This window comes from Tyto alba, unplaced genomic scaffold (genome assembly GCF_018691265.1).
Source record: "Tyto alba isolate M040663 unplaced genomic scaffold, T.alba_DEE_v4.0 Super-Scaffold_41, whole genome shotgun sequence".
NCBI classification, from domain to species: Eukaryota; Metazoa; Chordata; class Aves; order Strigiformes; family Tytonidae; genus Tyto; species Tyto alba.
Genome location: NW_024881317.1, coordinates 20,718,629 through 20,743,972, shown reverse-complemented (window position 1 = coordinate 20,743,972; position 25,344 = coordinate 20,718,629). Strand labels below are relative to the sequence as shown.

The following is a 25,344-nucleotide window of genomic DNA, read 5'->3' as shown; positions in this document are numbered from 1 at the left end:
GGGATGGATGAGGCTAGCAGGCCCCAGGGATCAATAGAGCTGTTTTGTGTTTAGATTGAGGTCTTTTCTTTCAGACTTGTCTTCTGTGACCCCAAATCTTCATCCTCTGCCACCTGATTACTGTATTATTACTTGTTACAATAATGATAAAATGTCTCATTATTGCTGCTACCATCAATAACAGCAGCAGTTTATCAACAGTGTTTATTAAGTTAAATTCCATGACAACATATAACTTCCCCTCCCAACACAATTTATACATGATCTAAAATAATAGTAGAGGAGACAGAGAAAAATATGTACCATTTCAGTGTATTTCAGTAGTGCCATTGATTTGTTTCAAATTAAGTCCCTTCAAAGATGTTTAAAGTTTGTATTTCTAAGCTAAGCCTTTTTCCTGCCGCAGAAGCTAATTTTTGGTGTCTGCACTTTCTGTTTGTTCTGTCACACCCCCTCAGTGTCCACCAGCTTCCCAGAATTGCCAAGCCACCATCCTAAACATTTCACAACCTTTTCTTTTCCTTCCCCTCCACCCCCATCACTTAGTTTGCTTGTGGAAGCAAATATTAAACATTATTAGGAATCCTGAAATTAAAATATTGCTCAGTAAAGACCTGCTGGCAATTCTCAAATAGAAATTTTGTGAATCCTGCTTTGAAGGACTGTGGTGTTTCCCCATTTTTCCTGTGCATTGTGAAGTGCTGTGTAATGCACTGAGGTGAGCAGCTTATGACCCCATTCATAGGCAAAACACAGGAGTCTGATATTGCTTCCAAAAAAGCTTTCATGTGCACTAATAATAAAAGAAGTCTTTACTTGATTTCTGTTTGTCCTCCTGCTTTTCGGGCGATTTGTATCAGCTCTTTCCCATATCTCTCCTCTGCTTGCGCTCTGTTAAAAGAAAAATGTATTCAGTTTCTCTTAGTGATACCAGGATCATGTTTACACAAATCTTGTAATTGCATTTGAGATACAAAACATGAGAAATACGGTTTCTTTAATTTCTCTAGCTCCTCAACCGTCGTTCAATTAGTTACCTCTAGAATATTTTGGGTGAGCTGTTTATAGAAGAAAGGAGGGAAAATGAAGCCTCTCCATGGCTTTGATTACTTCTTTTCCTAGTATTTGTCAAATACAAGTTTTAGGTGCAAATGCCTGCACAACACCTTTGTTACACTTTATTTGAGAAATACTGCTACTGAGGAGTGCTATGTGTAACTCTGTCCCCAAAGAGTTGGATTCAATTAGAAGAAGAAGAAGTGTACAGAAGTGTAGTGAAGATGCTCAGAACAGAGAGTCTCTTTTGCAAAAGAAACCTAAAAGGTGATGGCTGCCTTGATCTATCAAAATGAAAGCTGGGAGGAGAGTGAAGAGTAGGTTCCAAGGCATCTATTTAAGAGAGGTCGTGAATAAATGGGAGCTGGGAGCAGCAGTAAAATTTCTAACCATTAAAAACATGAGGTGCTGCTTAAACAGTTGCAGTGGAGACAGAGGGGGAAGGAGCATTGCTAGTTGTAAGGTGAGGCTGTGACAGTTTTATGGGGGAAACAATATGGTGCAATGTCTCACCCAATGGGGAACTGTAGCTAGTGACTCAGGAAAGTAGTTCTGTTTCTATGGTTAATAAAGAAATAGAATTATTTCCTTGTTGTTTTCCCCTCATCCAGCTCTGGAAGAAATTTATATTCCCCGTTAAAAAAAAAAAAAAAAAAGTATTTGTTCTAAATATGTTATTTCCTTTCTCCTGGATGCAAGAATGGGGCAGAACTGAGTTCTCAGTCTTTGAGTAGCTGCTAAAAACTATTGAATGGTCAATAACAAATAATGAACAGATAGCCTGTTGCTAGGATTGGGGGAGGCAGATTTTGTTTAGGCTAAGTCCAGTTCTCAAAAAATGTTTCAAAGCATTTCAAACAGTTTTGAGCCTGCAACTTGGCACCTTAGAGAAACGTACTCTTTGTTCAGAAAAGGAATTTTGATGTGGGTGTGAGGCTATGCAACCCCATTGTTCTCACATCCATCTTCCCACTCGGCTACGCTGTGCTTTTATTATTGTTATTTGGTGAGTTCCAGCAGTTTGAGGGCTGGTCTTTCAGTTTTGCAACATGGCAGCTGTTGGGGTGGGTGTCTTGAGAACAACCGACCGCCCTCTCAACTGTTGCGCTGCACCTGATGGCTGTGAGCACCTTGTGTTTTAGCCAGCTGTACCAGGGGCTCTGGTGCAGTTTCACTGGTTCACAACCATCTTCTGTGATCCGAGGCAGGCTCATCCTGGGGGCTTTCCCCCAGCCCAAGGAGATCTGTCAGGCTGGTGGAATAGCAGTGCTGGTCGTACAGCAACCTACAGTCGCTGCAGCCTGGAGTGGAGGCTGTTCTTGGCCTCTGTCCATGGCTTCCATGTGTCTAACACCGCACATGAGGTTAGTGAATTGCTGTCACCCTGCACTAGAAATTGCTGTGTTTTAGTGGGGTGTTACTATGTCACTGCTTCGGGATTCCTCTTAGAAGAACAGGGTGCAAAATACGGTGAGAGGCCACACAGAGGTAGCACTTCATTTTCATGTTAGATGAATGAAATTTCATCAAAATGGAAAGATACTCCAGAGACACATAACGCTGCAGAAGTAGAATAGATTAATTTTCTTCTGCTTTTAATAACAAGAAACACTTTCATTTCAGAGACTTTTCTTAGTGCCGGTGGACGTACAGCAATGAGAAAAACTCCAGGGCTACAGTCCCACTTTGCTTGATCAGTATGCACTGTGTCACGGGGAAAAAAAAGCATGGCCAGCTCTTAAGCCAGTCCCAGCTCCTGAAAAACCCTTGGGCCAAATCTTCCTGAAACCTCAGGCGTGGGACTGGACTAGCCCAGGGTCAGAGGAGTTTGACAGGAGGCTGACACCCCCTCCTCACATCTTGGTGCTGCCTTTCCTGCTTTCCAGTCCTCTTGCACACAGCTTCTAGGTTTCCCTGCAGCCATCGAGAGCTGGAACATACTTTGTGTTTTAAATCTGGGGCTTTGTTCTGGAATACAACTGCTTTCTCACTCCCTAACCTCTTAGGCTCTCCTCTGGACCCGGCAGGGGTATTTGTGAGCGAAAGTAATCGACCTGGACGGAAAAATGTTGAAGTGTTAGTGTAGCCAGGGTAGCTGGTTTCAGGACTTAGGGCAGCTGCTGCACGAGTCCGTTTTGAAATTCTGGCATGAAGCCCATGGTATGGGCAGCCTCTAGGAACAGATATTCATCCCATGCTTTGATCTCCTCTAGGTCAGTCCCATGAATGACACGAGGACAAGCTGAAACAAACGTCTTCCAGAAATAAAATAGAAATAATAGCTTCTTTCTGCAACTCAGTGCCTGCTGTCTTTTCTCCTTTTTTGCCTCCTTCAATATGCATGTACACACCAAAGCACATGCACATATGCACACTCACTGAATTGATCTGGAGATGTGCAAAAGCTCATGGAAACATTTGTTCTTGTAGCTTTCAGATCTGCAAAATGACTGTACGTGTGTTTTTTCTTCTCTGTGGAAAGTCCTTTGTGCCTCCACCACAAACAAGAAAGAACCTTATCCTGCAACTTGCAGAAACCTCTGTAATGTTTTGGAAAGAAACACAGGCATATATAGCATCAGATGCATGCTGAAGGGCAAAGCTTTCCCGAAGCCTGCAGTGTAATTCTGATCTCTGTAAGTAATGAGTCACAAATGAACTATTTTAAACAGTTGAAGCTGAGCTACCATCAAACAGATGCGACTTCAGGACTGTGTGACATGCAGCAATAAAATATGCTTCCACAGGAGGTCAAGAAAAGCAATTCAAATAGCTTCAGATTTTGATGGGAGACTCTTTGCGCTCTGTGAAATAGTCAACTTTCAGTTTGACAGCTCACATCCCCTTGAAAGATGCAGTGCTTGAAAAGTAGCCTTCAGAAAACCAGCCTAAAACCAGAAAACTAGATGGGGATGGCATGAGAAGAAGAAACAGGATGTGACTGAGGAATGCAGAGCAATATTCATAAGGAGACAGTTCTGAGATGAACTGTTCTAGGTTTACCTGCTGAATATATAATCTGTGTTGTGTGCTCATACATGACCTTTCCTACAGGTCATGTATGAGCATGTACATGGCTCATGCTACATGTCAAAACTGTTGAAATCCAGCCACTTAAAAACAGAATGAAGTTTCAAATATATTTTTCTAAGTTAGAAATACAAAAATGAATAGCAAAGGAGTCAGAGGAGCTGTGTAATATGTATTTTTTTATCCAGAGAAGTGTCAGCTGTCCATAGCTGTTGTTGAGTAGCACTCAAGAAGCATGTAAAGGACAGACATAAACTACAACATTGTTATTCAGAGTCTGATAAGGTTGGTGAACGATGCGGGCTGTCTTAGGTGTCTGGGAAAGGCTTTTGGTAGGCTCTTATGTAGCTTTGTCTGTATTTGAAAAATGGCCCATTTTCAGTAGTTGCAGGAAACTGAGATGGTGCCTGTGGCAGCAGCATGTTCAAAGGCAGAGAAAAATGTGCAGGTCATTTGCTCCCCACAAAAGCGGAAGCTCAGTAACGCTACTTGTGGATGTATATGCTACTGTGTGATTCTGGACCAATAATGACCTGGGTCTTAATGGAGCTCTGTATGTCTGACTGTCCTCTCTCCTCTCCATTATCTACCTTCACAAATCACATCACTCAGCCTTTTCTGTGTAGACTAGTATCACCACCAAATTCAGAAACATCCTACTATTCCTTTCCAAATGCCAAACAGGAGAGAAAATGGAGGCTGTTCACATTTTTTTCACTGATTTTCTTACCTCTGCTTGAGCAAATCCTCCACATCTTTGCACATCTTCCTCCCATCCAACAGCCGCTGTACGAGCACCTCATAGCCAGTGTGGAAGGTGAACTCCTTGCACTGAAGACAGAATGATAAACAGTTGAGCTGATCTGTGTGCATAGTTTACAGGTTTACCAGATGCCTACTATGAGGCATATGGAGCAAATTTACTTTCTGGAAAATCCAAATGGACCTTTAGGTTTGCTCAGAACAATGGCAGCTCAGGCAGGGCTAAGGGCACAGGTATGGGTGAGGTTTCTCCAAAGTGAAAATCTGTAAAAGTTTTTATTAAATCAAGTTTGTTTTTTAATACTGAAAAAAGTGAAGTAGGTTGCAAATTTTGCTGTGTGGAAAGCAACACTAGCTGTATTTTTGGGGAAGTCACGTTTACATTGAATGGGGGATCTTTGCAGAGAAAAGATGTATAGCATCTCCAAAGGACAACAGCTTATCTTACCATATTTTTTTCTAAAAAGAATAGTCAGAGTCAACCCACTGCCACAGGACTTTCAGTAAGACAGTGACCTGCTGTCTAGATGCAAATGGAGAAGTGAAGGGATCTTGTGCTTGTATGAATATGGATACACGGGGTAGCAGTTGTGCTACCCAGTCAGTGGTGGGGTGCTTTGATGGGGGATTCACAGCACAGGGAGACTGTTTGCTGTTAGACAACACTTGGGTTCTGATGTGCTGTTATGTCTTCCTTTGGGATTGCTGTAACAACTCTTCTCATTGTTTGAATCACTCTGTCTCTGGTGTAAATTCAACATGACAGGTGGTGGGCTTTTTTTCAAAAAAGGTAGAAGATAGGCATGTGGAGAGCTTAGGGGTGTGGACACTGGATCTGCAGGAAGTTGAAAGTCTGTTTCTGAGATGCTTCTCAATGAGTGCTGCTTCCCTTACTTTTGCATTCACCACCCAATCTCCTGTGCAATACCTGGGATTCACTTGTGCCTTTGGGTATTTTTGCAGCCTGTCTTGCTCCATGACCCCACATGGCAAATGGAGCCAGCCAAGGTGATCTGTGATTTCCAGCCAGCCACACTAGACAGGTGAGGTCACAGAGCAGGGGGCAGTTTGCTGCCCCAAAGCCAGAGCTCTTATCTCCTACCAGGGCTCTGCACCCTGTGCAGCTCAGAGCCACCTTCCCTTCCTCTGCTGTGGTCTCAGACTGTGGATCCCTCCCCACACATAAATCCGTGTGTCAGGCTTATCCCTGTCCACATGATCCATCAGAACACACCCCCCATGCATCTCAGACAATATCTGAGTAATGAGAAGAAAAACAATTAGTCTTGCGCTTTCATCTTTTTCCCACCTTCCAGACTGCAGTGCAGCAATGGTAAAACAGAGTCACAGCGAAGTCAGTGCTGCTGAGCAAATGCCGGGAGCTCAGAAAGGGAAGGGAATAAAGTTGCAACATGCACCGAGTGTGGCACTGGGAGAGGATTTCTGTGTTCTACTCCTGGTCCTTTCACTGACTCACAACAGGATCAGGACGAGCCATTTTTACTTTGAGAGCCTCAGTTAACCAGTACATCGTGATAATGTTATTGAAAATGTAGTGGTGAATGTTATCTCAGCTTTATGTTATAGCATTACGGTAAAATCACAGACTGTGTAACCATAAAGAGAATGAGTATGTTCCTTCCCTCAAGCAGTTTTTGTACAATACAAGTGCTTATATATGAACTGAACACAGTTTATACATCTATCCACTGTCCCCTAAGCGGTTATCATTTAATAAATGTGTTTATTGCTTTACACCATGACTGTGAAGAAGACAGCTGTTTAAGTTTTGGGACTCAGGAAGGATCCTCTGGCAAGCAGCTTTGGTTCCTTTTTGCTGGGACTGGAGAGGAATAGGACGAGCTCTGGGGATGCATGACGGTGGCCGATGGCAGCCTCGGTGCCGCTCACCCAGGCCCTAGGGCTTCTGTGGAGATTTGCAGACCTGGGAGCGGGACTTCTTGCCTATTACTACAGGTTGTAGTAACATTTCCAGTGCCACAGTTTCTTGACAGCAGTAATTCCTCCTTCCCTAATGGACGCTCTTATCACCAGCAGTGAGGAGAAGGAAAAGGCAGTAGGATAATTGTTCACAAGAGACAGAGACAAATGTCTCCACCAGAAAAGTGTCCCCACTACAGAGCCAGACAAGATAATGATGTAGATAAAAGAATATGGACAGAGTGCAATGGATCCACTGTTATCCCTAGTGCGACCACAGGGAAATAATAGGGTAGCATATGCTCATTTGATGCATATGCTCACCCCTTAAGAAATGGGATCTCAAAACCAAAACATCAGTTTTCCTAATGTTTCCAAGGGCAAGTTACACACACACACCCCAGAGGGGGATCCTTCTGTGAAATAAATGAAAAGAAGCAAGATTTTGCCATTCATAGAGGAAAGTAGGAAAGGTTCTTGATAATACCCTGGCAATAGGTTTGTCACTTCCCCCTCTCTCTTTTTTTTTTGAGGACATCCCAATGGCAGAACGCACTGCTGCTGTAAAAGACTTTCATAAATTGCCCCCCCTGCCTGGCAGCAACCACTCCACGACCAAGCCACAGCCCCCCAAATTTTGATTGCATATTTCCAAATGCAATTAACTACATCCCATAGCTGTGTACACAGCTTCCTTGTCCCAGAAATGCTGCCCAGGGGTAGCTGAAAATATCATATGGGTTTGTATCACCCCAGCAGTCAGGCATACTGCCACAAACAACAAACAGAGTGGTAAGCACACTGTAAAGTTCGTCTGCCATTTCTGGCAACATATCTTTTTGTTTAGTAAATGCTAAAACTCAGTGTCTCCCCCCCACCTCTTTTTAAACTGGTGCAGTTGCTATAATGAAAGGATGGCAAATGCTGTACATTGGAGAGAACCACTTATTAAATTCCCTAAACAGAGAATGCAGCAACTTGTTATCAACCCAAAGACACACAGCAACCCTTCTAGGGGCCTGATAAAACTACCTAATGGACTCGATTCTGCCATTTGGACACCTTGCTCTAAGCTGTAAAAATGCAAAAGGAAAAAGCAATGCCATATTAAAAACCGCACCGAGGCTCACCCTGCCTTGATGACCAAGAGAATGAATTTTTGCAGCACATCTAACAAGGTACTCTCACAGTCTGAGGTAAAGGATCCTTTGCAAGTTACGCTGCCCTGGGTAGCACAGCAGTGCCGTCCTGGAGCTCTGCAAACAGGCTGGCCTCCAGGACATGCACTGGCATTTTTATTTGGCACTAATGCAAAGGGAACAGGTTACTGCTGCTCCCCACTGCTCACAACAGATTCTGTGCTCCATCTTTTTGCCTTCCTATTTCCTTACTTCAATGAATTTAGAAATGCAAAAGCCAGATTTTTCACCTTATGATTATAGGAATATTTTATCCCTTTAATGCATACAGAAGGATACCTGTTTAAATGTGAAATCTGTAATAGCCCTTGCACATTCCTAGATCACAGGCTTTCTACCAAGCAGGGTATGGGAGTAGTGTTCACACTGTTCATTCTGTACATTTGTGTGCATGTCAAGTGCCAACAGCCAGTGCCTTACTCAACAGTTTTGCTTTCTGTTGCCTGCTAACACAAGTTAGACTTGAACTTGTTAAAAGTGCTGCCACTGCAGCTGCATCTGAAGGAAAGCTGGAATCTCCCCTGATGGAGGCATCCGTTCCTGCCTGCTAGATTCATCTGGGGTTTTCCCTGTGGCTGACCCTTGCAAAGGAATTTGTCTGCAGCTAAATGCATGTCTGAAAAGGACTTTCTACTACAGACACTCATTTATAATCTTCCATCATTTTGGGGGGATCCATCTCAAAATTTGCTTTATTGTCTTCACTATGTATTCCTGAAGAATGTGGGAGCCATATTTCAGAGACCACAGCATCTGAAATCTGAACCAGGGCTGCCTCAGCCTCGCAGGCAGCAGATCTGACTGTGGTCTAAACAGCATGTGCCACTAACATGTCACAGGCTACAGCAAGGAGGGAGAGGAAACGTAGCCAGGTGACAGCCCAGGTTCAGACAAGCGTAAGCTGCTATGGTCGCTCATCCTGCAACCTTGCTTTTTAATTTCCAACCACAGTGTAGTGATAAAAAATTTAGGCCTAAGTTTACTTAAACGAACATTTCCCTGTCATTTCAACAGGTCTTTTTCTTCTTTCATGTGTTGGACAACTGATCCTCTCTCAACCTCTTCTTGAATCCAAACAAAACTCCTTTGCCCTTTTCTGGGATACTGGTTTTTCATTCTATCAATTCTCATGTGTTCTTATAGTACCTGTTCAAGGCTGAGTAAATCCCTGGTGGACAAGGACGATGCTTCACTACTCTAGTAAAGACTAGTTGATGCTTTGTATCATGGCATTAATATCTGCTCTCTAAGAAACACTTCTGGTGCATCAGAGGATCAGATTTGCCTTCTTCCACTATCAAATCACACCAGTGACACCTAATTGAGCTACAACCTATTGATACATTTGCAATTTTCTCCTTTCCTGCAATTTTACTTAATGAGGTCCCAGAGTGTATTGGACCTTTTTACTATTGATCTCTCGCTCTCATTTTGCAATTTGAAACTTTCACTTTATCTTTCTGTTACCCCAGGCTCAAAGGTTATCAGATACCTTCTGTACAATGTTTCATTCTACCTATTTGTTTCAACAACAGCTATTTCCAGCTCAATGTCTTATGCCAGTGTCTCCAATTAATATACTGAATAAATTTAATCCAGCTCTCAAGATCTCTTCCTCCAGCTCAAGCATTTCCATTTCAGCACAAATCACCAGCATCTCCCCAGAACAGTGTCTTTGCCCACTTTATAGTTCTTCTCCTGCTGTATCTGTTCAGTCCTGTTTTGTTTTACTTCTCTGGTTTCTTAAGGATTTCCTGTGTAGCACCGTAACAGACCTCATATTTTCTTTGTCAAAACAATCAAGACAGCAAGATTGTATCACATCAAACAACTGCCTAGCCTTGATAAGCTGTCTTGTCTTTATTCTGTTTTCTATTTGCCATTTTGTGTTATAATTAGCATTCACATTGAATGGCTTTGCAAAGGCTGTTAAAGCCACACTATTTAGCTAGTGCTTGGGCACCTCTCAGCTGGGACTTTGTGAAGACTATAAGAACTAACGAATAGTCAAAGAACTATTTTATTAAAAAAAAAAGTTTTCATTAGATAATAACTATATTAATTGTGTAAAACATCGCTTGTTTATAACAAAATCTAGGTAGTTGCTTGGAACAGGGTGATTTGAATTGTGACTAGTAATTTGTCTCATTGCCAATAAAGTGATTCCACTTAGTCAAAGAGTGTGTGGCTGTGAAAGATGATTTACTCATTGTTATTATAATAGAAAAAGGTTAGTTAATCTGCGTTTTCCAACATACTTATAATCACTAGTAAGAAAGGGCTCGACAAAGGGATTTCAGTGTTGCGGGCAGATTCATGTTGTCCTGAGATTCTTCCATTAATACTTCACATGCGTGGTGGTATCTGCCCTGGAGCCTGGGGTTTTTCTTCTCATGGGGAAAAATAACAACTAATGGAGAGGCAGCATCTCCTCTCCTCCTCCCTTCACAAAAGTTGCTTCCCTGCAGTGCAATGAGCAGCACTGTTCCTTCAGAGATGACAGGAATGTGAAAGGGAATATATGGCTGAAACCCACACATTTTATGCTCTAGTTTAACCAGAATAGCCTTTCTTAGACTATTTGAAATGGAGGCATGGAGGACTTCAAGCAGAGGTGTTGACAGAAAGCACAATGGGATACGGTTTTGTATTTTCATTTCTTTTTTCCTCTGGGGCTTAAAGATGCTGCTCCCCCACATTAGCACTTTTCTAAAGAGAAAGGTGCCTTGGGACTGCACCATCCCATCTGGTAGAAGTTTCTTCATAGGCAATCACACAGGTAAACATCAGGAGTTAATTGTAGGAGAGATTATTCACGGCTGGCTCTGAGCTGGTTGCTGCAGCCACGAGGGAGAGGCTCTGAGGATTTTGGTTCGGTAATCAAGACTGCAAGTGGGAAGACTGATGGTGTCAGTTCCCTGCCCAGAGGGTAGAAATTTCAGTACGAAGATATCTGGGAGGTGACACAGTTTCTTCTTACCTCCTGGTGGCACAAAGCTGAGCAACCTTGTGTTAAGCCTCCGAGCCTTGTGCTGCTGGGTGCTCAGAGGGTACAGCAAGGCTTTCTGAAGAGCAAGTGTCTACGTTTTGAAGTCACAAGGGTATTGTTGCAATAATATCAAGAAGGAAAGACTAAAATGCTTTACTGGTTACAGAAATGTGGTTTTGGTAAATAACTATTACAGTGGACTGAACTGGATAAAAAATATCCAGGCTTGTGTGCGAAGCACTTGCTAAATTGTACGGCCTTGCCTGTCCAAATACCAATATTTAGAAAGTGATGTAAATCAATCAAGTCATTGCAGTTGTGCTGTAGAAACTGTGGGCTTTTCTGTTGTGGCTGGTTTTCTTGCTGCATTTCTAACACCATCCTGGGACCTGGGCTTCCCCACCCAGCACTTTTCTTAGAGGTAGTTTACATACCATGATTCATACTTCTGCCTACTCCTGCAGGATAAACTGGCTTGTCAGGATCTTAACATCTCCCCCAGGGAAGTGCTTCTCAGCTGAGGTTGTACGTCCTGTTTGGGAAGTGCCACTGCAGCTCCATCTCAGCTCACTGCCCTGCTCAGGGGAACAGCAGAGCAGCAGTTGCAGCTGTCAGCAAAAAAAAGGGCTTTTCCCCAGCACTTTTTGCAAGGAACTAGGTCCTAGGTGGTACGCTGGGAGAGTAACGCTCGGGATACAGCGCGGTAATACTACCCTGAGGGGGGAAGAAGGGCTGGAAAAGAAGTAACTTCAGAGCAGACACTGGGTGCATTGCTCAGTACATGGCAGGATAGTGCAGAGCTACCTTGGTGATAAAGATAGTATCAAAATCTGCACCTTAACTGGTTTGCACATCTAAGGTGGCCCTGAGTGCAAGCGGTAGTGCTACGAGCTCTGACAGCTATAGCATAGCTATCAGGTATTCTTTTAGCTTAACTATCCTTCATTTAGGAACTATTTGAAATGTATTCTCTGCAAAAGTTCAAAAATATTTAAAAAAAACCCAAACCAACAAACAAGCACTTTTTCTTAAGTTTGAAAATATTTAGCTATCAAAGTCCGTTCCTTGTCTTTGTTCTTAATGGTATTTTCCTAAGGCTTTTATCAGAAGTATTATCAAGATGGATTTTGGACTGAAAATGGTGAGTGTTGCTAACTCACAGAAATAAACTGTTCATACAGATTTTCAAAAGAGAAAAAAAAAAAGAAACTAAATCGGTTATGGGTATCTTTGGAATTTTTTAAAAATCAAACTTTTTTGCATCATAGCTTATCTTGTTTAGTTAAGGTAAGCTCTTGACAATTTTAGTAAAAGAAAAACTTAAGATTCGTTTTTCCAGGTTCAGAAGTGAAATAGCTACTGGTGTGAGGGGAAAATTTAGAGAGAACAAGGGATAGTGAGTTTTGAATAAGCGTCATTCTGCCAATATCTTTTTCAAATGTCAGAAGGAAATCCTTCCTATCCACAGCTGTATCACGCATGATATCTCAGTCCTAGATTGAAAGTAAGTTGTTCTGAGTTATATCAATGAATTACATGATTGCATCGTATCACTGTGTACTGGCACTGCTTAAAAAGGGTGTTTCAGGATCTTGATCTCTTGATCTGCTAGTCTCCTTGTCAAGTGCTCTGTCAAGGGCTGAGTATTTACTGTAGGTGAGGAGCAAACAGATTTAGTAGCCAACAATTGAACATGATTTATAATCTCAAAGTACATTTGACTGGGCTGGATATTTTCTATCATGTCGTGGTCTTTCACTGTGAATCACTTTGTGTTTCTTCTTGTTTTGTTTTTTTTTTTTTTTTTACACTGGGACACTTCAAAATTTCCTAATATTTCTAGGCATAGAAAAAAATATTTTAGAAAGTTTACCGCTATTCTTCTGTGCCACTCAAACTATTCAGAAATAAATGTGAAATAAAATGGGATAGCAGTAAGCACCACTAGTTTGTGTATCTGATGTCCAAGTGACTGTTTAAATCCCTGCTCTAGCTCAGCTGCGGTTCTGAGGAGGGGTGCCTGAGCCTTGTGGCCCTGATGCAATAAGAAGCAGTTAGGTATTGCTTCCTGTTACATGACATGCTGTCCTGGTTCTATTCTATACCAGTGAGATATGAAAGAGCCTTTTTTCAAAACAAAAAATCTCAGACTGACTCTCTGCTGCCTTGTCCCAAAAATGTGTTAACAGCTGAAAACCCAGCTGTGCAACCTCATAAAGAGGTGAGCATAGAAATGGGGGAAGGTCGTTGATGTCCAGAACAGAATGGCATTACAGCAGAAGCCTCTAAACAAAAGTCTCCTCTGACCAATGCTTGATGTGATATGAGTCCTTTTCTATAAATTTTCATGTGATAACAAACTGGTTAATGAATTTAAAAGTGTATGTCCATGCTGCATGCTGCTGTACAGTGTAATAGCTCCTTTTTCTTACTGGCAGAAACTGGTTGGGATGGACAGGGGTACAATGGTTGCTTGCACTTTCCAAGATCGAACTGACCACCAAAAGTATATGAACTTAAATATGAACTAAAACAATACTTTTTAAAAAAGTATATGTTTTTTTCCACATAAGCAGAAGAAAACAAGGAAGGGTAGGTTGGTTGGAGCTGGCTGTATAACACTTCTGTCATTTCTTGTAAATTCACTCTTTGCACATTAGAGATAAAAATGTTTGTTAAGGGTCTAGGTGGCTATCTTGGGACTTCTCTGTGATGATTTTAGGAGTTCACTTGGTCATTTTCAACACGAGGCTTAGTTTGCAATTTCACTGCATTCTTTGTTACCTAAATCTGCGATGCAGTGCTTTTCATGGGGAGCAAACAGCATTTGTTGCCAAACACACCACAGATGTGAACCGCGAATGCGACCTTCAAAGATCAGAAGGAAAAAAAACATTGCATTCGTAGCATGCCGATTGTTGAGCTGCTAGATTGCTGTCTCGGGCTTCCCCGTGTAACAAGGTAGGCCAGAGAACTTCAAATGAAAGCAGACATTCTCATCAGACTTCAATTCTACAGCAGCTAGGATATTCAGAAATAAATTGAAATTGATATTTCACAAGCTTCACGGTAGCATTGCAAAATTGGTGACACTGAGCAAACCAGTGGCTTCCCAGTGGTCTTTTGCTATGTCATGGCAGGTTTTCTCCAAGTAAATGGTTGGTTTAGAGTTCTGCTGACGAGAGGAATTTGGTCCTCAGCTTCCTGAGACCTCACCCTCCTCACTGGCGTCCTGGGCTGCTCATGTGTTATGTATTAAGCATTCTTATAGTCACGGCATGTTTGTTGGGCTTTCTTCACACTTTAATCACCCCATGATTTGCATAGCTACAAAGTGATGGCTGCACAAAAGCCTTCTTAACTTTTGCAGGTGGTTTGTTGGCTGGCAGACAAATGGCATACAGGGAACAGACTTGAAAAGTCTCAATTCCAGTCTAATAGAAGGACTCTGCTTGTGCTTGTTACCTCCATTTTAGCTTCCCTTCTTAATGATTTAATTAAATAATTTTCTGAGAATGCACAATGTTTCCTGAGGAAGAAAAACTGTAGCTTAATTTTGGGTCTCTTTGTAAAGAGTGTAAGTGTCCTATTATTCTTTGCATAGCAGTCTGCAGTCTTTTTATATCTCATAATGTGATTAGTCACAAAATCAGTCCTCCAAGCTTTAGCCAGAGGACTAGAGAACGTGACAGTGATCTTTGCATTTCTTTCAAACATTACATGGAAGGACCTTTGCCTTTTGGAAGGCAGAAATAGAGCTTCGGAGACATGTCACAGAATCACCACCTTTCAACTGTCCATCTGCCCATGTCTCATAATGCCTCAGTTCAAGAAGCTTCCACAAAGGACATTAGTGAAGTCAGGTAATGGAAGCCCTGTACCCTCCTTTTTCACAAGGACACCTTTGTACTGAGTAGGAGAAGATCATCTCTTTTAATTTGGAGATGCTGTCATTTATTGTTTTATTCCAAGTATCTTGTATTGTAAAACAGCCAGGGAAAACAATGCGCTCTCTTGAATTGCACATATTCTACCAGGTTGAGATTATGCTTTTTTTTTGGCCCATTTCTGCTAGTTTTTGCTGACTTCGGCCTTAACCTGAAGTTCCTGCAGGTGGGGGTCTCAGGATGTTTCTGACCACCTTCGGGATGTGGCATGCTCTTACCGCACAGCAGTTCAGACCCCGAATGCTTCTGTGCTAGGAAAAGGAGAAAGGGGCTAGCAGCCAGATGTGCATCACAAGAAAAAGTGTGACAAAAAGCTAGGAATCCATTCAGGAAATCTGGATATAAGAAGCTTCTGGAATACCTTTGTGATGGGTATAGTAAGAAATGGGACAGAAGGAAGCAAAATCCCTCACTAGTTTTAAACCAGAGCTTGATGTGGCTATATGACACAGGTTTGAGGTGGCAGCATCCCTTTATATTTTCTTCATGTGGTGAGTTTAGACAACAGCTAAATCCAAAAGGGTGGCTTCTTCCAACAGAGAGGCCTGATAGGAGCATTTGCACCTGCCTTTCATAAGGCACAGCACTGCTTTGCCATGGTGCCCTCTGGAGTCTGACAGATAAAGGTATCACTGATGAAATCAGATGTTGCTTCAGTTGCTTGTTGAATGATATTAGCTACACAAGAGAAACTGGAAGTAAAATAAAGAGAAATAGAATCTTAAAAGTAGAGGATACTTCTCTTTTATACAAATAATGGTCAGAGTTTATTTTTGTTTCTATTCCTCTTTAGTTCATCCTCTTCCAGGTCGCTTCCCTTTTATAAGGGAGCTCCTCCTGCATGCACTGTGGGGGAGGTCCCAGACCACTGTGATCCAGGCAACATGAAACCCTGACAGTTGTTCCAGCCACTGGAACCAGACCTGCTTAGTTGGTACATTAATTTGTTAAAAATCCTGTGTGTCTTTCTCCTCCCTGTTGTAGGAAACTTAGACTTGTTTCCAATTAGTCCTGAAAAAGGCACTAAATACAGCATACTGATGCACCTGTAAGATGATCTCTGCTTCCCCTATAAGATGAGCCAGGCATTTTGTTAATGGTCTTTTCTGGCATGTAGGGAAGGGTAAAGCTTTGGGAAATCTTACCAGAGTCTCGCTGTACAAGCACAATGAATTAAAGATTTAGTTAATTTCTTAGTGAAGGTTATTCCGATAGCTACATATTACCATTTCCAGTTTACAAGAGACCTTTACCACCTACATAATAATTTTCAACACATCCTGTTACTCAATATGATGCAACATACTCTTACGCTCTGTTAGTATGGTCTATCACAAAGTTCCGGGGAATTGTGCAACCCAACAGAACGAAATCGACTCTAGGCTTTCAGAAATTCTTAGAAGAGGAGGCAGATTCTTTTAAGTAAGGTCAAGCAGTCTGTCCAAGTGGGACATCTGTGCCAGTATTGCATTACCTTCTGGGAGGCGTTTATCTGTGTTTGCTCCCACTTGCATAAATGTCTCTCCTACCTTATATAAAAATAATTAAAAATTTATTAATTCTAGGGGCTTTTTTTTTTTAATTGCTGAATCACTGAGGTATTTATCTGGATGTACCCCCTTTCTGCTGCAAGCTCCTAGGGTATAGGAAATGGGCAAGATCTGCATAAGTGGGTGTACACTAAGGGACTGTACCAGCATAGGTACTTTTGGACCCTTTGAGTTGTTAAAACTGTTTCATCAACCTGCCTGCCACGCACAAGGTGTCCGTTCACTTGAAACTGCCTTGTCTTTTAACCAGCAAGAATAAAATTCTTGTTCCACTCCCAAAGAGCCTCAGCATTATCTGCCTTCAGAGTGTTTTATGTTCTCATGAGTTTCTCTTGTACAAAATGAATGACTATCACTTCTAAAGCAGGGTGGGAAACAGTTTTCTTGCCTTGAAAATTTATATAAGATTTTTAAAGTCCACATTTCACCTCTTGACAACAACAGCAACAGAAAACACCAAAAAAAGACATTCAAAAAAAGACATTCGCATTCATATAAAGAAGAAACTTGCTCTGAATTCGGCAGATCTGATTGAGATGTCCACTGCCTAAGCTGGCACACGATCCACCATCTGGTGTTTATATAGGGAAGAGGAATTTAATTTTAATCTCTCCTTTCTGTAGCTGTTTTACTTGCGGATGAATCTACTAGAGCAGAGGGAAGGCATGCCTGGACTCCAGGCTGCAGGTAGAGTAGATTGTGGGCAAGGAAAGCTCCAGTTCCTGTTCCTGAGCACATCTCCCCCCTTGCAGAGCTCCCAGCACCCCAGAGGTGAGTTTCATGAGTTTGGTCTCCTCTTCTCCTCTTTGGTTAGAAATTTCACCTTCAGCCTTCATCTCCAGAGGAAGCCTTCACCAAATGTGAACTTTTTCATCAAAACCCAGCTTTATCTTCCAAAACAGCTCCCCTACTTCCAGTAAAACTGTGTTTTCCTAGAGAAAAGATTTTGTCAAAAATAATGCTCCTATTCAAATGTGGGCAGGGTCTTTCAGTGGCAAGTGCCTCCTTTCCTTCTGGTGCTCCTGGGGATTTCCATCCTGCTGAGCAGCAATCGCCAGGGCTATTCATCAGTCCTGACTTGTTAATAACCCTTCAGTAATTACAACACCTATTGCAAATAGCACGAAGTGATGAGACCTCAGTGTTGTTGACCACCTATTTTATTTTTCCCTTTGCTCCCACCCTTTATTTTTTATTTCACTTTCCATTTAGGAATTAATTAGGCCTGGAAAAATTGAGAGCAGCACAAAATAGCATCTTGGTTTGAAAAGTTATTGTTTTCAAGAAAAAAAAAAAACAATATTTGTGTTTATTTATTTATTTACTTGCTCTGAAGGGAACAACAGAAGCTGGAATCTCTAAGCTAGCCCGAGCTGGTCAATTCTCACTTAATTCTTAAGACTAAGAGTAATAACTGCTGCTTTTCATTTCAAGCAAGAATGAAGTTGCACCAGGAGTGTTATGGCAAGAGCTATGGAACTTTTCAATTCCTCAATCTTGTTCAGTGATGTTTTTCCACCACTTTGAAGAAGTACTAAACTCCATTTATAGTAAGGAAGCAATTCTTTGGGGAACTGAAAAGATGTTGGGATCTAGATGCATATTTTCAACTATTTTTTTTTCTTAATCTTGACACCCTAGGCAATGCTGAGTGATCCCCATGCAGAGCCATGCCCCTAGCCCTCACCCTCGTCCCAGCCTCAACTCCCCAAATGCTTACTGAACACCACAGTGAACTTTTTATGTTACTGAACTGTGGCTGCTGAGAAAAGTTTTATTACAAAACCTAGATTAAAGAAGAGATGAAAGAAGTGTTTTCTGCACCATCTGCCAGTCAGAATCTACCTTGCTGCAGTATGGCATAAAAACAAAATTAGAAAAAAAGGTCTTTTTGAGCTAAAAGGAGCTGAAGAATAAACACCTCCCCTCACCCCCCCCCCAAAAAAAAAAAAAATCTGTTTGCCAAACAGCCTAATTTGCCTTCAATGCAAGTATGCAATGAGTGTAACTGGACTGAAATTCAGTTTTCCACTGTGCCTGCAAAGTGTCCCCAGTCGGTGACTGTAAACTTTGAAGAAAGAGAAGCGTTGCAGCTCTGCACTGCTGCATTGCGGGGGTGCAAGCCTTGTGGGAGGAGAGGGATGGGCCCTGGATCACCCAGTCCTGCAAGGAAAAAATTATGCTGAAATGAGATTCACCCTGGAGAATGTGTCATGGGAGGAGAGGCTGAGAGCCGGGATTGCTCAGCCTGCAGAAGAAATAGCTCAATGTGTATAAATACGTGGGGGGGGGAATAGGGGAGATGGAGCCAGGACTTCTCAGTGGTACCCAGTGGCAGAGGCAATGGGCACAAATTGAAATTCAAGAAGTCCTGTTTAAGCATTAGAAGGGTTTTTTGCTGAAGGGGCAGTGAGGCACTGTAATGGTTTGCCCAGAGAGGTTGTGGAGTTCCCGTCTTTGGAGATACTCAAAAACATGGTGCTGGGTGAGCTGCGTGGCTGGCCTTGCGCCGAGCAGGGGCTTGGCTGGGCCATCTCCAGAGTCCCCGTCCTACCTCAGCTATGCTGTGACTGCCATCAGAAAATGCACCTCAACAGGCTGCGTTAGCAAACCAGAGGATGCCCACTTTGATCTTTGCATGAAGTGCTGTCACAGATCCACAGGATCAGTTTGAAGCCATGTGCGACAAATACTCCTGTAACTCTAGATGGTGTTCATTAGACGTGTCTGTGTACATGCGGGTAGCAAGAGAGTTGATGACTCACTTATTCCACATTTAAAATGCACACTCATGGCACAGTTAAACTTGGCATAAATAAGAATCCTCCGTCTCTCTGAGCCCAAGCAAAACCAAACAACTTTTGTAGAGCAGGACAGATCAAAACAAACCAGCTATAACTGTGTAAAAATATTAACAAAACTGTCACTGTGACTTCATCAATCAACCAATTTAAGCAGTCAAAACCCCTAGATAAGCAGTCATAACCCGCTGCACTCAGTTGCAGCACGATCATCAGAAAATTTTAATAAAATGTAATTATATAACTGTCAAATTATTTCAATCCCTGACCTAAAATGAACCTTCCATAAACCCATTAATCTATGTGGTCTGGAAAGCCTTAGGACCAGCCCACTGTGTTTAAACCTCCCCCAGATACTCTTCCTCTTCACAGGGAAGATGCTCAGCCTGATTTGCCACATGCAGGCCATAAATGAGCATATAACCAAACACTGCAAACAGAAAACTCTAGTCCTTCTGTTTGAGCTCATCACCAAGGAAATGAACCGCCCAAAATATGCTGTACCTGGTCCCTCACAGACCCTCCTAGGTGCTGTTTCAGGAATATTGGGAGATGGAAGTAGACATTGATGTGTTTGCCTCGCTGTTGATCTCTGTGCTGGGAGTGTTAGTTCGTTTGAGCTTCGTTTTAGCTGTTGTGCTCTGCTCAGAAGTGATGTGTGAAGCACCAGTGTTTCCATAACAACAACAACAACAACTGATCAGGTTTTCTACTTATGATTTCCTGTGGTTTCCATGACTGTTGTGAGACTGTACCCCCTTCATGGGTACTTCTCATTGCCCCAGTGAGCTAAGCGTCCTTCCCAGATCGGCTGGGGGAACGTAGGAAGAAATTACATATAAAAAAAAGAATAGAACAGCCTCTTCTGTGGGACGAAGTTGACCTCACAACAAACACAGACATCAGCTGGGCAACTGGTTCAATTTTTCCGAGTGGGTTCCCCCTTTATTCCCCACTTCCACACACGTCCACCAGTGATGACTTGCCCTGGATGTAAGCAGGGCCACAGCCCTACATCTGCCTCTTGTCACACTTTCTGCAGTTGAGAGAGACGCAGTTCGTACTGGCAACAGAGCCTGGCCTGTCTGTGTGCGGCGAGAGGATTTATTTTAATTTGCCTTGTGTTAGTTGATACAGATGCAACTGGTACAATTCAATTCAAATGAAACTCAGTGGGGAAGCACTTGCAAAGCTGAGATGCCAGGGCGAAAGGTTTGTCAGCCGGGTCCTTCCCTGCCTGGGCTCCTCATGCCTTGGGGCCTGGCAGGAGCCCTCACCAGCCCCAGTTCTTCCCTCCCGACAAACCTGCCGGGTCGCACTTCCTCCTCACAGACCTGCTTCAAAACAACAGGCCCTGCAAAACTTAACCTCTACAGGAAAGCAGGGTAGCTCCTGGTATAAAAAAGACTTCCTTTTTTGAGTAGAACAGTTGATATTGTATTTCTTCAGTACATTGCCTAGTAAGTCTAGAAAATAGCTTTACTGTGACTTTTATAATCATCTCTGCACTCTTGCACTGCAGTTCAGAGTCTCATTAGAAGTTAAATTATTTATGAAATTAATTACATCTTTTTTTGTATATATAATAGACCATTGTGTGAAAAAGCTGCAGTAACAGTTGAGAGGTTCACCTGTGAAATCACCTTTGCATTGAACCTGATGTAGAACATAGCCTGAAGTCAAAACAATAAAGATTAAGGAAGCATTTTTGTTTGTAACGGGCTGTTTATCTTAAGCAATTCCATAGCTCCCACTGCTGTAGCATCTGACCATAATCACGGGTGCTGCAGAGGCAGGGATGTGGTAACAAGAAGTCCACAGCAGGGCAGGGAGTCAAATCTTGCCGTCTCATGTCCAAGGCCTGCATCATATTTGCCGGCCCATATCTCCAGCTCACCTTCGCTTTTAAATCTGAGCTGTGAGAATCCACAAGCCCTGAGCTCATCCCACAGCTGAGAACGAACAAGCACTTCACACTTTGAGCATTTTTTTTTTTTTTAAATCCTAAGCACCTTAGGAGCCCATGAAACATTTTCAGAATTGACTTGGCCACTTGAGTTTGATTTAAAGCTGTCCGAGGAAAGAGATTTGCTCCCACTCAACTCTGGGCTCTTTGGAGCCTGTCCCAAAACCCAGCGCCTCCTTTGAAAGTCTTCTTCATTCCCCCTTCCCTGGTGGGTAAGGCAAAGCCCGCAAATGGTGCCAGTAAGCACCTACCTACCTCTTGGCCAGAAATAGCTGCATTTCACAAGGTTTTAACAGGAGTGTTGAGCAGCAGGTTGGAGAAAAACAAAATAGAAGGAAAAGACAATGACAAGAATTTCAGAGGAAAAGCAAACAATGAGTACAAGAACATATAATGAGACTAAGAAGCTCCATATTTGTGACAGAAGGGGAAGGATTTTCTTGGTTAGTGGTCTTTTTGAAACAACAACAAAAAAATGAATGTTGCTCAGATCTCTGCCTATAACCCTATTAACATGAAACTCAGCTGATATCACAGACATACTCCCTGTTAACATGGGAATTACCTACCTGTTTAAGACGATGCTAGAGAAGACAGGCAACATCTGCTATATTTGTACAGCAGCCCAGCAGAATGTGAATCCATTAGCAACTGCCCTGCACCGGCTATCAGAACTAATTTGTATTTTCATCTCACTAATATTTTCCAAAAAGTATTATCAGAGGATAGAAAACTTCTGCTAAGAAGCACATTTTAATGGAGGCTTTAAGCAACTTTGCCTTAAACTATTACGGAGTTTGTGGACGATATAAAACCAAAAGTTGTAATGAAAAAAAATATACCGGTTTTAGCCCAGGCCACGTTACAAAGAAAATTCAAAAAAAAAAGTAGCACAACCATGAAACTTTTAATATAGTGCTATCACTGCTACATTTAATAAGGGAAAACGGAGATTAAGTCACTGATACACTGGACAGGAGGAAAGAGAGATTAAAATTTATAACTGTTATGAGGAACAATTTACATTTTCCTGAAACACAGCACACCCTGCACTCTGTTCTTATGAAGTTTGAGGAACTTGGGGGAGGAGTGAATGGTGCTCTTTCTCTGCTGGCTGGGGAAGATCCGCCGCTTTTAGGGTTTCTTTACATATTTTACATTGCAATAGGTGCTAAAGAAACTGCTGCCTGTCTGAAAGTTTACTGATGTTAAGAGCAGGGAGTTGTTGCTTAGGGCATACCTTGTCAGGGTGAATTATAGGGAGGAGGTGCAGCGGTGTCCTTAGGTACGTCTTAGAGATCAGGGGTCTGTATTGAGTGATCTTCTGTGATGCAAATATACTTTTCAGATTTTAATCATAAAGACGGTTTCCATTCATGGTGCAGATCAAATAAAGGAGATAATGGCTCACTGAAGTAAACCGAGCAAATACATTTCCCTCTTGCTAATGGGTGTAATAGAACCTTATGAATGCAAAAATAATTGCTGATCTTGTGATTTGAGGGGCAAGCTGTACTCTTTCGCCACATTGTGCAATATCCTGTAAGTTTTCATTTTAAAAGACTTATTATTGCAAAGCTAAAACTACCATCCTGCAATGGATATATTTCTGCCCTGGTAATCAAGCTTGGTGATACAGTGTGTCCAGCCAAACAATATTAAGAACAAAGATGCTTTCCTTTAAGGAAAGTGTTAGCTTCAAAGCTAAGCAAGGATTATAGTCATGCTGACTTGACTAAGCACAGAAGAGAAGTTTAGGGAAGAAGAGCCATAAAGAACTGGCATGGCCAGATTCTCAGCTGGCATTAATCACCCTAATTAGTCACCCTAGCTCTGGTCTGTGGAGTATGTCTGATTTAGTCTCGCTAAAGACCAAGACTCTGAAAGTAAATATACCAAATGTACCCATTCTAAAAGTCAGATTGCATTATTTCAGAGGAAGTCCAGGAACGCAAAAGCTGAAGCTTCCAGGGTAGCACTGGCTTGCTGTTGTGTCCTACCCCCGTGTGTTGGACTGTGCAGTGAGTAGCTGTACAAAAGAGGAGGCACAGAGAATCTCGTGAAGGTGTGGTCTGGCACAGTTAGGATTCACATCAAAATTAACTTTTGTAATCCTCATTATGTTTTTTTCTTTAACTGTTCAAAGCTGGTGCTGAAGTGGGGGCAGGGAGGGCTTCCTGGAAGTGCCAGAAGGAAGGGGGTTCGCTGAAATGTGTTCTTGCGTCTGCCCTTCTATTTCATACCAAGAGAGGGTTTACCCTGAAGGGTGGGTGGATAGAAAGAAAGCACAAACAGCAAATATGCCGTGAAAGGGCTGTTCTACTTGGCCTCATAGGAAAGTGGCAGGAAGAATTCATATGCCTTCACGACTTTCTTTAAGTCAAACCTAGATGCTGGAAGACATGATTGCCTGGACAAGAGGCAACCATGCAGCATCCTGTTTAGCCAACTTTGCGAGGTTAGGATTTTGTTGTTTTGGGCTTTTTTCCTCAAAACCTGTACTCCAGAAGCAATTGCAAGAGAACCTCAGATTGCCTTTGAGAGAGAAATGACCAGGGTCTTTTTACCTTGTAACTGCAGAGAAAGAGCTGAAAAACAAGACACCAAAAGATCCTTCAAACAAAAGTCAAGTTAGAAGAGCGGAGTGTATCTACTTGCTTTAGTATTCACAGTGTTTAAGCCAGTTGCCAGTTCTCGAGCTTCACTGCTCATTTTTGCTACCTGCGCTGCCTCGTGCGTGCCCTTCTGCACCTGAAAGCAGGCACGGACTCTGGAGGTGGCTGAGCAATAAATAGCATTTTACACGCAGCCGGCTGGCTTTGCTCCACTAGCAAACATGAGAGAATTCCAATGGTAATTAGTAACAATTCACCTGCTCAGCGGAGCCACTCCTAAAACCGAGGACACTCATGCAAGCAAGTGCTCTTAGGACCAGGAGACGGACAAACCTGTGTCCCTTTCGAAAGCGGTTTCTGGACCTAGCACAGGAGCTGGGAATGTCAATTGTTTAATGTGGATTGGATATAATTCTTTACAATGTATTCTGCCTAGCATCAAACTCATCACCAAACAGCATGTTTTTGCTTGGAGACAAATTTACTTTTTTACTAAACTAAATTTAAAACACAGACCAGGATTAAATTAGTTTGAAACTATATATAGACCTAAGCTGTATTTCAAAAGGTTTTTAAATACAGACATACTGAATATAGGAAACACATAAGAAATGCTCACTTACCCAAAATGCATCTTTAAACTGTAGCTGTGCCATTATTATTGCTCTGTGGAGAGGAAGGAATCCTTCAGCAAGTTTGTTCTCAGCTGAGAGCAGCGGCAGCAGTGGCAACACTGAGCTTTGCTGCTCCAGCCCAGCCAAAGCGGAAAGTGAAGCACATCCACAGACCTGCCTCTTCTGAAGTCAAGCTTGTGTAAAATAGCATTGGGCAGTTTCAGGCAACTCAGCGTAATGACCTATGGCTGTGAAGGGACAGAAGGGAAAAAAGCTCTTGCTCGCACACAGAGACATGCACATACTCAGGACGCTAACCCCAAACCTGTTTCTCTTCTAGTAAGCAGTTAATATTGAAATGAGGAAGCAAGGAGATGTTGAATGATGTCAGGCTGCTCTTTGCCATGTATGCATGTAAGTGGCTGGGGAAAATAAAAAAAAAAAAAAAAAAAAAAAAAGTAAAATCCGGTGGTATGATTTGATCAGCTACAGGAGGAGAGAGAACAATTAAAATGCAAAGGAAACCAGTACAATGCAGAGAGATAAGCTGTGGAGGAAATTAGAGTCAAACTGTCATATAGTGCTGTGGTCTTACGAAGAAAAAGAAGCGTAAGCAATGTATGTGCCACATTTTTCCAGTGCCTTCTGGGGCTGGCAAAGGCCCACGCATTTGCACATGGGAAGTGTAGCTCAAAGTTGCATTTTGCAACTGAAAAGGTTTTTCAAGACTCTGGTTAAATTAAGAACACTGTAAAGTGTGCAGGTGTCTGCACGCTTTTAGATACCTCTGCGTCTACATAGAGAAAATCTCTGATTTGCATGCCCTCATGTAAATATTTATATGAATAAGCAAGATATGTGAAATTTAGAAGCA

General features: G+C 42.3%; 1 protein-coding gene across 2 annotated transcripts in view; it reads right to left on the bottom strand.

Moving 5' to 3' along the window:
- Positions 1 to 25,045, bottom strand: part of PSTPIP1 (proline-serine-threonine phosphatase interacting protein 1) — a 57,847-nt gene extending 32,802 nt beyond the window's left edge. For both annotated transcript variants that reach the window (XM_032990530.2, XM_009964972.3), the window contains exons 1-3: positions 24,480 to 25,045; positions 4,817 to 4,917; positions 817 to 891 (exon numbers count right to left, since the gene is read on the bottom strand). In XM_032990530.2, the coding sequence (XP_032846421.1) occupies positions 817 to 891; positions 4,817 to 4,917; positions 24,480 to 24,512 (209 nt within the window). In that variant the 5' untranslated portion in view covers positions 24,513 to 25,045. The remainder of the gene's footprint in view (positions 1 to 816; positions 892 to 4,816; positions 4,918 to 24,479) is intronic.
- Between the last annotated feature and the right edge of the window lie 299 nt (positions 25,046 to 25,344).